The sequence below is a fragment of the Pangasianodon hypophthalmus genome, chromosome 26, assembly GCF_027358585.1.
Source record: "Pangasianodon hypophthalmus isolate fPanHyp1 chromosome 26, fPanHyp1.pri, whole genome shotgun sequence".
Lineage (NCBI taxonomy): Eukaryota > Metazoa > Chordata > Actinopteri > Siluriformes > Pangasiidae > Pangasianodon > Pangasianodon hypophthalmus.
In genome coordinates this window covers 1,250,121-1,262,620 of record NC_069735.1, presented here as the reverse complement: position 1 = coordinate 1,262,620, position 12,500 = coordinate 1,250,121, and the positions used below count along the sequence as shown (strand labels likewise).

At 38.8% G+C, this 12,500-nt stretch overlaps 2 protein-coding genes and 1 long non-coding RNA gene across 3 annotated transcripts in view; 1 reads left to right on the top strand and 2 right to left on the bottom strand.

Moving 5' to 3' along the window:
- grapb (GRB2 related adaptor protein b) overlaps positions 1–418 on the bottom strand; it is a 9,542-nt gene extending 9,124 nt beyond the window's left edge. Inside the window, exon 1 of the mRNA XM_026928812.3 lies at positions 297–418. Within this exon, the coding sequence (XP_026784613.1) occupies positions 297–374 (78 nt within the window). The 5' untranslated portion in view covers positions 375–418. The remainder of the gene's footprint in view (positions 1–296) is intronic.
- A 2,646-nt stretch (positions 419–3,064) lies between these two features.
- LOC117596151 (uncharacterized) lies at positions 3,065–5,523 on the bottom strand. Its single transcript, XR_004577316.2, has 3 exons — positions 5,433–5,523; positions 4,959–5,134; positions 3,065–3,190 (listed from the first exon to the last, which is right to left on the bottom strand). It is a non-coding gene; the product is annotated as an uncharacterized LOC117596151 (long non-coding RNA).
- The window catches only part of LOC113535776 (transmembrane protein 94), a 19,944-nt gene continuing 10,874 nt past the window's right edge, over positions 3,431–12,500 (top strand). Inside the window, exons 1-13 of the mRNA XM_053229744.1 lie at positions 3,431–3,637; positions 4,985–5,121; positions 5,442–5,638; positions 5,745–5,896; positions 6,805–6,907; positions 7,644–7,730; positions 7,829–7,945; positions 8,533–8,637; positions 8,823–8,969; positions 9,545–9,824; positions 10,597–10,770; positions 11,080–11,182; positions 12,059–12,204. Coding sequence (XP_053085719.1) covers positions 3,444–3,637; positions 4,985–5,121; positions 5,442–5,638; positions 5,745–5,896; positions 6,805–6,907; positions 7,644–7,730; positions 7,829–7,945; positions 8,533–8,637; positions 8,823–8,969; positions 9,545–9,824; positions 10,597–10,770; positions 11,080–11,182; positions 12,059–12,204 — 1,942 coding nt within the window. The 5' untranslated portion in view covers positions 3,431–3,443. The remainder of the gene's footprint in view (positions 3,638–4,984; positions 5,122–5,441; positions 5,639–5,744; positions 5,897–6,804; positions 6,908–7,643; positions 7,731–7,828; positions 7,946–8,532; positions 8,638–8,822; positions 8,970–9,544; positions 9,825–10,596; positions 10,771–11,079; positions 11,183–12,058; positions 12,205–12,500) is intronic.

The window sequence follows — 12,500 nt, the reverse complement described above, 5'->3', positions numbered from 1 at the left end:
TGTCCTGAAGATGTCGGAAAACTTAAAGTTACAGCTTTACCTCTGACTGTTACAAAGCACTGACACTGGAGACTCCTTCCATAGACATATCAATAATTAAACAAGCTGTTACTATAGAAACAATAGCGTATTAGAGCTATATAAACCTGCACTACTGTCAGAGCTGCTGTTATAGAAAATTAATCAACACTTTCTGACCAATCAGAACTGAGAATTTCAGAAGTAATACTATTATAAGAACTTTTTAAGTTTGCACAAACACACACACACACACACACACACACTCACACACTCACCTTCAGGATGTCACCCTTGTGAAAACTGAGCTCATCACATTCTGTAGCTTTGAAGCTGTACAGCGCTTCAGCCTCCATCAGGTGGTGAAAGACAGAAGGACAATGGATGGTGTGTGTGTGTGTGTGTGTGTGTGTGATAGAGAGAGAGAAAGATGAGAGGGTGCAGTAGGGGACAGAAATGAAAATGAAGAATGGATAAAATGAGGGAGGTTAAAGAGAGAGAGAGTGAGAGAGAGCGAGGATGGATGAGTAGTGTCCTTCTGAATGAGTGATGAAAAATTGAAAAGGGAGAGAGAGAGCATGGAGTGTGTAGCGCCACTAAACTTCACACACAGAGAGAGAGAGAGAGAGAGAGAAATGGGACGTGAGCCATGAAAAAGCTTTAATCTTGTGTGTGTGTGTGTGTGTGTGTTCAAGTCATTAGTGACTGTGTTATCAAAAACACAACCTATAAAAATGTGTGTAAACAGTAATTAATCATTAATTAATCACAAAATAAAAAACAATCTACCTGTAAGAAAATGTGTGTGTGTGTTTGTACATGTTGATTAAGCTCTCTGTAATGTGGTGACTGCGAGCTGGCATGACTGTACACACACACACACACACACACAAATTTTTCCTTCTAATCTTCCATTGCCATAGCCAAATGTAACCCTACAAGGTAAACACCGTCAGGTATTTCTATCCTCACGGGGACATTTGGTCCCAGCCAGGATAGAAAAACATGCAAACATTTCTTGAAAATGTTCGAGTCAACAAACAGGAGAAAAATCAGGAAAAGGACGGAGTAAAAGGGGTTTAAGTTCCTGTCCAGTTCCTCTAATTTCACTTAGTTACTTGAGATGAACTCTGGGAATCTTCGGAGTTTGGTCCAGTTGAACAGATGAGCACAGGAATGAGGTCATGACCTTGATTTTCATACATAAAAGCCATCAGAATCCAAGAATCAAATTCTGTGAAATTATTTTTTTCCTGATTATTTTTTCCCTCACATGCTCACTTGAAAGTAACTTTGATACAGAAAAAAAAATGTTCTTCTATTCATAGCTGGAACATCCTGTCTTCCTGTTCACCAAACCTGTGGATGTGGATGGAAAAAATTTCCATAAGAAAATTTAGATAAAACCTTGAGGACCTTGTGAGGACCAACAAAAGGACCTCACGAGTCTCATTTTGTCTATGGTTATGCCAAAATTTGGTCCCCATAAACACAGCACTTGTGTCATGTGTTAGTGTTTATGTAAATGAGAGATATTTAAATATACATTGCATATGTTTCTATTCATCTATTCATAGGGGAAACATCCTGTCATCCTGTCATCCTGTTATCCTGTTAACCCACCAAACTTAGAAGGACAAAAAGATTTCAGGACAAAAATTTTGGTCACCATTAAAAAAAAGGGCTAAAATTGAGGACCTTGATATTTTAGCGTGTGACTTTAACATTCTTTGCATGAGAAACAAGAGAGAGTGTGATCTTGAGGACCAAAAACGACCTCACGAGTCATTTTATCACGTCTCTATGCTTATGTCAGGATTCGGTCCCCATAAGTACAGCACTACGTCACGTCTGAGTGTGTATGAAAACGAGAGCGTTATACTCACTGTCTTAGTATGAGAAAAAGAGAGACAGTGTTATATATAATGCTAAAATAAATGCTTGTAGTTTTGAGGACCAATAAAAGGTCCTCACAAGTCACTTTGTTAGGTTTCTATGCTTATACCAGCATTCGGTCCCCGTAAGTACAGCACTAAGTCACGTCAGAGTTTGAACGTAAACGAGAGGATTATACTCCCTGTATGTGACACCTGAAAGACGTTTACTCCTTGGGACATGTGGAGGTGACAGCCTTCATGCCAAACCACACACACACACACACACACACACACACACAGGGAATGCACACAGACTTACACACAGGCTTGTAGGACATTTGCTATATCAGAATTCTTTGTACCAAATGAAAGTGTTACTGGACAGTAACTGTGAGCAGGTAAGTCAAAAAATCATCATTTATTGTTATCTGTGTGACTTTTTCTGTATGGAGACATTTACGTAACATTTATGGAAGGAGTCTCCAGTGTCAGTGCTTTGTAACAGTCAGAGGTAATACTGTACCATTTTTCAGACATTTTCGGGAGTTTACGCATTGTGGTTTTCTAACATAACAAGCTGCGGATTTTTTTGTTTTGTTTTGTTTTGTTTTTGTCAAATTACTGTCAAGAGAAAGAAAAACGGAAGACTGGTGAGGGAACGACGGTTTATAGCTACTACGACATAAGTGAGAACAGGAGCTAACTTGTTTTGTGGATGCTCCACAATGTAAAATGTAACTCTACACACCAAATATTTGACATTTTTTACTTAATAAAATTAGTAAAAAAGTAAAGGAGTTGTCGCCAAATTGCTTGGTACAAGGGGAATAAAACACTTCGCAATGTGAAATTATTGGAAACTAATCAACGTTGTGTTCATATCGGTAACTGCTCATATATTCTTAATGCCTACACGTTATGAAGTTTTTATGAAACTAGCCTTCAAAATCCGCTTGGTAAAATTCTATATTATTTGTTTTTTTAATTCATCTATGCCTATAATTCATAGTTGTTGATGCTAACATAGCTAACAAAGTAATGGTGACTTATGATCACCAGTTAGCATCTTGCACATTTAAATAACGCAATACTGAAATAAGAAGAAAGGAAGGAAGGAAGCTTTAAATGAGAGACTGGAATTCCCGGTGTAATTAACAAAATCTGTTTATTTTAGAGTCCGTTGGGCTTATCATCTGTCGCAGCTCTCTCTCAGCTCCATTCTCAACTCACCACTGTTCTGCAGGAACATCAACAAAGCCCGAAGCAAAATGGTCACTGGCAGGCAAGCTTGTTTCCTATGTATAACAAACAATTACATAAAACGTCATTGGACCTAACATAAGGCCCTGAGGAACACCATGACACATTTGTACCTCAAGAAGCAAGTGTTTTATTTTTTCTTTTTATATTTGCTTTTTTTGGTTGTAGTTATACAAATATATAGCTAACATTATAGTTCTTTCCTTTATAATTATCTTTCAGTTATAACACATAGCATTGTAAATTTCCAAGCATTGTAGCATTATGACATTTTTTGTACTTTTGACTATGTATAAATTAATTTTGTTGCATATAAGTAAACAAAAACACCTCTTTAAGGGATTATTTATTTTTCAGACTGCCTGGAGCAGATGTTTTTTGCATCATTCTGTGCGTTGGTCCAGTCTACACTGGCCAGGAGCTTTACTGACCACCCTGTGTGCAGCTAGCTTAATCACATGCCATGCCTTTGATCAAAACAGGTGATACACAATCACACCTGACACACACGAAACATCCACAAGGGTCCAAATGGCTGAAATCTTAACTAGAAGCTGTTTTTTTTGTATCATCAGTTATGAAAATTGAATGTTCATGGAACTCTTCCTAGAGGAGGCCGTCAGTGAAGGGGTAAAGAGGCCAAGGGAAACTCTCAGCATGATGCTACCACCACCATGCTTCACAGGGTGTTTGTTGGGGTTCCACTAAATGTAGTACTTTGTGTCGTGTTCATTTCTCTTTAGACCAGAGAACCTTTTTTCCAGTTGTTCCGCTTGGCTTCTTGGTTGCTTCTCTGAATAACCCCCTTTTTGGTTGCACCAGAACTTATTCTGGGGTTTCACATCAACAGGGTGAATACTTATGCAATCGTAAGTTTTATGTGATTGCAATATAATGGGGTATTATAAAGGGCACTGTTAGCCAATTGATGTTATTATCTGAAATTATTAGGGATAATAAAGCATAAAATAATGCAAGTTCCAAGCTGAAAACATCCTATCGTGCCTGTAAACCTTTACTGGGTGTCCGAACTCTGCTTTTGTTTTTTGCATGGAGCAAAGCCACAAAGGTGCAGGACCCCATTACTGATGTTTTCATATTAGGGGTCCAAGCACTGAAGGTGCAGGAACACTCTAGACAAGTATACAAAGATGCGGGATTTCTATAGTGATTGTAGGTTTTCTTAGTATGGAGTAAAGTACCAAAAGTGATAGTATGTCACTTTTTTCATTATTATTGCTAAGCGTGTGAAGATTCATTGTTTCTCCAGTGAATGCATTCTTTCATAGTATGGGGTAAAGTCCCAAAAGGTAACAAGCTGTTCATGGTATGTTTTCTTATTAGGGGACCAAACACTGAAGGTTCAGAAACATTATAAATGTATGTTTTCTAAATATTTTCTAACTAGTCATCCAAAAACAAAAGTTTGTAGGTAGAATGGAGTGTCAAAATGTTTCCTTATTAGGGGTCCAAGCACCCAAATTTGCAGGAACTGTGCAATGCATGAAAGTCTACTCATTAGTGGCCCTAGTGCAAAATGTGTAGAAGCCCAATAGAGCCTGTTTAATTGTTATTAGGACCCCAGGATCATAAGATGCAGGAACCTAAAGTGCTCTTAGTGATAGTACGTTTTCTTATTAGGGGTCCAATCACTGAAGTTAATTAATTGAATATATCTATTTATATTGTGTTATAAACTTTTATGTTAGATTACAGCGACAATATAATATGATGCTTAAAAATCTATTTGTACACATACATCTAACTTAATTTTATTAAAATTAATTGTCCTACAATCCATACTTGGTCTTGCTTTTTGGTTGTCATAGTGACGGCACAGCTTTGATCAGCGGCTGTGTTCTTTTGCTCCTCCTCTTGGCTGACCTGGTTGCCATGGCAGCTCTCCAGCAGCTGAAGACCTCGGAGATGCCACGTCGAGTGGAAACGTTGCTAAACACTTTACAGGGTAACGTCTGGATCTATGGACACACAAACACACACACACACAAACACAATGGATAGTAATAAGTCCACTAACGTACAGAATGGTTTGTTTAAATCAGGCAATAGTGTACTGATTTAATATAGAGGTTTTATTCAAACCCTAGTCAGATTTAAAATATTCACACACTCCTGTAAGCTTGACTGTTTTTGCTACTTATTTTAGAAATAGTCAGTGTAAAGGGCATCATTAATGAAGACTGTTTTCCCATATAAACGTGAGAGATACTACTACTAGCTGTATGATTATTATTAGTAGTAATATAAAATTCTTACTTGCTGTAGACTTTTTGCTGCATCCACCTTCTGACTGGCTGAAAGACACAGAGGACCTGTTCGTCCCGTCCTTTCCTGCTGTGTCTTTACAGTGGACGTACCGAGACGGCCGATTGGTTAACATACCCGTCAGTCTCCTAGTGGAAGGTGACATCATCTCTCTGCGCCCAGGCAGCGAGGCCCCCACTGAGCTCAGGGGTATCCAGGTTTGCACATGACAAAGTATATTTTAAGATAAAAGAAAGATATTTTATCCTTCTTCAAGTTTCATCTGTCCCAGCCCTCGGTTTCTGGTTGTTTTGTGAAGTACAGGAAGAAGAGCACGTCATCTTGTCTCAAAGTGATGTGTTCAGTCATCTCTCAAGTCCTCCGTCCCCTCTGGATCATGAAAGGTCACGACCTCACCGTTTGCTCCAGCCTCAGCTTTTCAGAGTCACTCGAACTCCAGCGGTGGAAGTGGTTCAGTGAGTTGACGGAAATTTCCACCAGTAAACACTCCTATAAACGCAGATAAGCATACACCACATCCAAGCACTGTGCCAAGACACTGATGTCTTCAGCGGCCCAAGTCTGTAGTGTAACGTTCAACTCCGTTCCCCAGGAGACGAAGGGCTCACTTTTGATTCTGGTTCCTCTCAGGATCATTCTCCGTTCTCCCCAATCCCAGGGATATTTTTTTCTTCGAGGTTTTCTTAATTAAGGATCAAAATCTGGGTCTGAAGCTCTGATTTCTGCTTTGTGACAATGTCTATTATGAAAAGTGAACTGAATAGAATTAAATGAATTCTTATATAATCAATGATAGAAGTACATACTGTGTTAGAAATTCAATTTACACTCTAATTAGCTTTAGTAACTAGCAGAGGTAGTAAAAAAAAAAAAAGTACCCAAATTCTTTACTCAAGTAAAAATGCAAATAATTATCTAAATAAATCCTCTGGAAAAAGTTGAAGCTTCAGATTCATTCAAATAAAAGCAGAAAACTGTCTACTAAACTCTTTCATTAATTTAATTAAAGTCTGAAATTAAAAGAAAACAAAAGATTCATAAACGAATAAAGACGCGTCTGAACAAACACTGATTTTAGTTACTGATAGTAAATTTGTGCCACTTTCACCAAGAAACCCAAGCAAGTGGGAAAACACTAGCTATCAACAACTTCACTGCTAATCTCTCACATGCTAGCTAGCTTACAATACAAACAAGCTAATAGCTAGCTGTCTCAGTACAAATACAAAGTGTACGTAGCAGTAAAGATAGATTACGATTAAGGGTATGAAACCGATCAATTGATTGATCAGCCAGTACTCATTAACTCCAAACAACTGATCCATGTTTTATACGTAGCCATTTTTTTTCTTCCTTTACTCAGGAGATGTTTGGAGCTTTCTCAGCACAGACCTGTTTCCGTGTTGGATAATGAACGTTTCACAGTGCAGACGTTACTAGAGAGAGGTCCTGCTCCGCTAGCTTTGGTGAGTCTGGAAATGTTTTTTTTTTTTTCAGTGCTAATTAGAAATCGTTGCACGATTAACAACAAACTACGTATATTATGTCGACGTACTTTTATGCGAATGCTTTGATTTCATAGCTGGTGTGGTCTGATGTGCATCCTGAAGTGTTTTATTCCTCTTATACCACAGCAATTTGCCAACAATTACAATTATTTATTAATTAAAGAACAATCTGAACAATTTTTTATCCGTTTATAGTTACATGACATTATAGAAGTGTCCGCAAAACAAGTTCCTTACATTATAGCAGCTATAAACAGTCATTCCCTCACCTAGCTCTCGAAGTTAATAAAACGAAAAAAAAAAGTAGCTTGTTACCAAGAAACCACAAAAAAAAAAAAAAATAAACTCCTCTGTCCGGAAGATTTCAGAAAACTTTCTTGAATAGTTACAGCTTTATTTCTGACTGTTACAAAGATCTAATACAGGAGAATCCTTCCATAACACACTCGGAAGAAAGTGCTATCTACCGTCTTCCGCATACATGAGCTTGCAGACAATTGGCTAGTGTCGCTGTGATTGGCAGGGGAGAGAGTATATGCCCCTCCCACCCAGTCGGCATGGACAGTTTTGTTCTCTTGGACTCCTGGCCATGGACGTCTGCGGCATCGTCGTGATCCGAACTCTTCATCTCTGGACGAAAAGGCAAACACTTTTGATTCTCATATTAAAGGGTGTTTTTTTCCACCCAATCTAGGTGGTGTTGCTGGTGCTGAACACACTGCGCTACGTTCTGGGAGCTCCTGGAGTAGGACCGTGGCATGTTACACTACTGCAGCTACCTGTACAACACACACACACACACACACCATTACAACAGTCCTCTATGTGTTTTGCATTATTATCCATCCATCATAAAATCTACTATATGCTACGCTGTAGGTAAATGGCATCCTGCCGCTTTTACCACTGACCTTCCCGTTGCTCTGGTTACTGGTGGGAATATACGGGGAAGTGCGAGTCCTCCTTCAGATGGACCCTCAGCCAACAGCCTTGTGGGTAAGTACCAATTAGCAATACTGTCGTTAGCATGTAATCGTTAAATTAATGCCATTTAGAAGGTAATCTAAAACATCTAAGGTAAATTGTCCTAGACAGTAACTTCATGGTGTAAAAAATTTTGTAACACATAATTTAAAAATAATCATTATTCCTAAATAAAATGTGACACTTTTCCCTGAAATTAAATGTTTACTAAACAACAATATTAAAATAGTTTTTACTTTTTTTTTTGAAACACAACGAAGGCTGATGTTCGTTAAAATTGCTACATTAAAAACCATTACACCACAGCGCTGTTGAAATCTCAATTCTGATTGGTCAGAAGGTATTGATTAATTTTTTATAAAAGCAGCTCTAAAGTAAGACAAATTTATGTTTATGTTTATATTAATGCGATTTACATATAAAAATACAACCGTCGATGTTTATCTAACGTTTATGGAAGGAGTCTCCAGTGTCAGAGGTAAAACCATGAGTTTTCTGACAGGAGTTTACACTTTATTGCAGTTTTGTTTATACATTATTTTGTATTCAGCGTACGATGTGAAAAACGTTACCGATTTTGTTGCCGATTTTGAAAACAGGAAGTGTGGCAGCTGACGTGCGGCAAGTTTTTCTCCGTGCTTTTCGGACGATCTTCAGTGCTCTGTCACACAGCGAGTCTGCTGCACAACCTGGGCTCTGTTACTGTAAGCGTGTGTGTGTGTGTGTGTTTGCACTGATGTTTCCATTGTTGATTATTTTCCATTAACAGTCTGTGCTTTAGTTACATATTTAACATATTTTTTGTATTTGATGAAATTATACAGTTATTGCTAGTGTATATTTACATGTGGTGTGTGTGTGTGTGTGTGTGTGTGTGTGTGCGTTTCAGGTGCTGTGCTGTGTTGATAAGCAAGGCATCCTGTCTTGGCCCAGTCCAAACCCAGAGAAGATTTTGTTCTTTAGCAAGACGCCGTCCTCAGAGAGAGTGAAACAAAAAGAGAAAGACCGAGAGAAAACGAAAGATGAAAGCTCCAAGGTATTTCTTCTTTATATTAAAGCTCTCTTTAAGTCTGTGATCTGAGTCTGTGATTCAAGTCTGAGATTCGAGTCTGAGATTTGAGTGTGTGTGTCGAGTGTGTGATTCTAGTGCGTGATTTGTGTCTGTGAATCGAGTCTGTTATTCAAGTGTGTGATTCGATTGTGTGATTTGAGTCTGTTATTCGAGTGTGTGATTTGAGTGTGTGATTTGAGTCTGTGATTCGAGTGTGTGATTCGAGTGTGTGATTCGAGTCTGTGATTTGAGTGTGCGATTTGAGTCTGTGATTTGAGTGTGTGATTTGAGTCTGTGATTTGAGTGTGTGATTCGAGTGTGTGATTTGAGTGTCTGATTCGAGTGTGTGACTTGAGCATGTTATTAAGTAACAAATGAAGTAATAATGCATATTAATTAAATGAATTAAATGAATTTTATCAGTAAACAGGTTCATTAAGGTGCTGTTCGTTAATTTTACTCACTAATGGTCAGTACAATGATGGACCTAAAGTGTTCTGCTGATTGAAACATGAATATAAAACTTATTGACACATTAATGCTTTCTGTTGGTTCATTAGCCCCGCCCCTACTGCAGTCTGGAGATGCTGAGTCTTTCATTGGACCGGGCGCACTTTGATGACACTCGGGTGCAGTTTGATGACATGCAGTGGGAGCGTCACGCCTCTTCTCTACGCCCGCTCGGTTTGGCCATTCAGCTGTTGCTTGGCGACACCGCCATGGCAACACGCGTGCTCCGCCTCTCCGATCACCTTACCCACGCTGCACTGCTGCGCACACGCCCACCCTGCCAGCCGGTTCGCCCACCCTGGGGCCTCTGCCAGCTCCCACAGATACTGGGTAAGAATACATCTAAAAAATGAAATAAAATAAACAAATAAAATATATTTAAAAACAAACAAACAAATAAATAAATGCTGTTTGTATTATTTTTCTGGGGAAAAAATGGAAAAAATATTAATATGACAAAAATAAGACAAAAAAGTCTATTTCTATAATTCTACTAAAGTAGCTAACAAGTACGTCCTTAGCGCAATCATACCAGCTGCTCTACAGAAGGAAGTAATTCTAATTTAAACAATGGCGCCACAGCTATGACTTTTTTACGAAGTTTTTAAATTTGTCCTCTATGTGTCCTCTAATTTTCAGAAATAATAGCAAGTTTGAGATTAGATACATTTGCATAAATATGATTTTTGAACCTTTTCTTTAAGAGTTGATGGTAATAGACACATTATCTTTTTTCGCTCTTGAGCACAAGACAACAAAACGCAGCTTGTCATGTTAGCGAGAAAACGCAAAAAAAGCGTAAACTCCTCTCTTACGTACAGTTACAACTTTACCTCTGACTGACATGACATGATCATTTGAAGTAATATATCTTTGAATAATAAATGTCCACTGTGTAAAGTGGTGTATTAGTGTATTAGTGTTTAGATGTGTATAAAAACATCTTATAGTGGACATAGACTCAGAAATGCTCTCTGAACATAAGCTCCCTTTAATTCCCTATTAACCTGAAAAGCAGCAAAGCTCCATCAAATAAATTACTTTTGCATTGTTTGTGTGTGTGTCTGTGTGTCTGTGTGTGCGTGTGTGTGTGTGTGTGTAGGGTTCTCTCCTTTGGCCCGGGAACCTTTCCAACAGAGGATGAGCATGGCTGCCTACACCCTACCCACAATCCCTTGCTCTGGAGAGCCAGGGGTGATTGCCCCTCCCCCTGTTTCCATGAGACGCCTCCCGTTCTCACATCTCATCGCCCTGCTGGTGCACCATGCACACACTGGTGATCCCACACACACACACACACACACACACACACACACACATATTTTCATATTATACTTATGAGGACCTTCCATTGATGTTACTGCAGCTCATGAATGTTAATCAAAACCTAAATCCATAACTTTAACCTCAGTAACAAAAAAACAAACCACATGGAGAAGAGTCACGTGTTTCTACAATGTTAAAACTGTCCTATGCTCATGGGGACGTTTGGTAAAAGCTGTCAGATATTCCTATCTTTGTGGGGACATTTCGTCCCCACATGCCCACACACACTTCTTTTGCGTGTGTTTTCTCTGGCTTCCAGGCGATTACCAGCTGTTTTCTTACGGCTCTGCCGATGCTGTCCTCAGCACGTGCTCTGAATTCTGGAATGGAGAAGATCTCCAGACCCTGACAGACTCAGACAGGTCAGAATCACCTGCCGTATAAAACGCGTCTCTACACACTTTATCTGGATAGAGACTCAACCTGATCTTCATCTATCTTTCAACAACATGCAGTAAATTTAACGGCACGCGTTTAACGTTAACTCGTTGACTATGGAAACAAGAAAATATAACGACCTTCAACAAAGTATCTGCAGATTCTGAATAAACGTGGTGAATTTGTGACGTCATAAAATACTGGAACTTTCTCGCCGAGTCCCTAGCGGTTCGGCGGTGGCAGGGGAACCTTGGGAGTTATCTGGTGTTTATCAAACCTTCCATTATTTAACAAAGAAAAAACAGAATCAGTGATATGGCGAAGTTCGTTGTGAGGAGATGTTTCCGTAATATTGACGGAAGGAGTCTCCAGTGTCAGGGCTTTGTAACGGTTTTCTGCCACAGGAAAGTCTTCAAGAGTTTATGTTTTCTCAGTAACAGCAAAAAAAGAGTGTATTGTCTATAACGCAAGTCGGAATTCGTTTCGTGGACGTTCCGCTACACTGTAAATGTAGCTATAAATGGATAAAAAGATAAATTAATAAATAATATTTGTAAATTTATAGGCAAATTACTCTGGTATAAAAGGAATAAGATATTTCAGGACATGCTTCAGATCACTGCCTTTCGTTGATTATTTTCCTATGACTGCATGCCTCCAAGCGTGTTATTCCTTACATTTGCGAATCAAATGACTTCGTATGTCTTTTAATTTGACAGTCGGTGACATTTGATTGACAGTTAGCGGATAGTCAGTTGAGCATTAAAATGGACGACTGAAATAAAGTTATTAAATCATTTATATAAATAAGCCAGTACGAAGTAATGTACACGTGTGTGTGTGTGTGTGTGTGTGTGTAGAAAGAAGGTGGTGGATTTTTACCAGCGCTCCTGCATGGCAGGTCAGTGTGTCGCTGTGTCTTTCAAGCCACTGCTTCAACCTCATGATCCTGAGATAGACGGGACGTGTGTAGAGCTTCCAGCGAGTCTGAGCAACGAAGACGCAGGTACACGTTCATACATTTATCTCTCGGATACGCTAATCACAGCGCATTATACGTAACAACACAATTAATAAAAAAAACGGAAGCGCATTTGCTAAAAAAATTTTATTTCTTGGTTTGTTAGGATTCTATCAAATTCTGTTATAAAAATATTTCCAGTGGCGTTGTAGGAGAATAATCAGTGATGCAGCACGGCTACAGTTACCATCCTGAAGTGTTTCATTCCTCTTACACCAGGGGAATTTGCTATGATTAAACAACTTTAATCATAGTAACAATAAATGCAACACAGAATGATT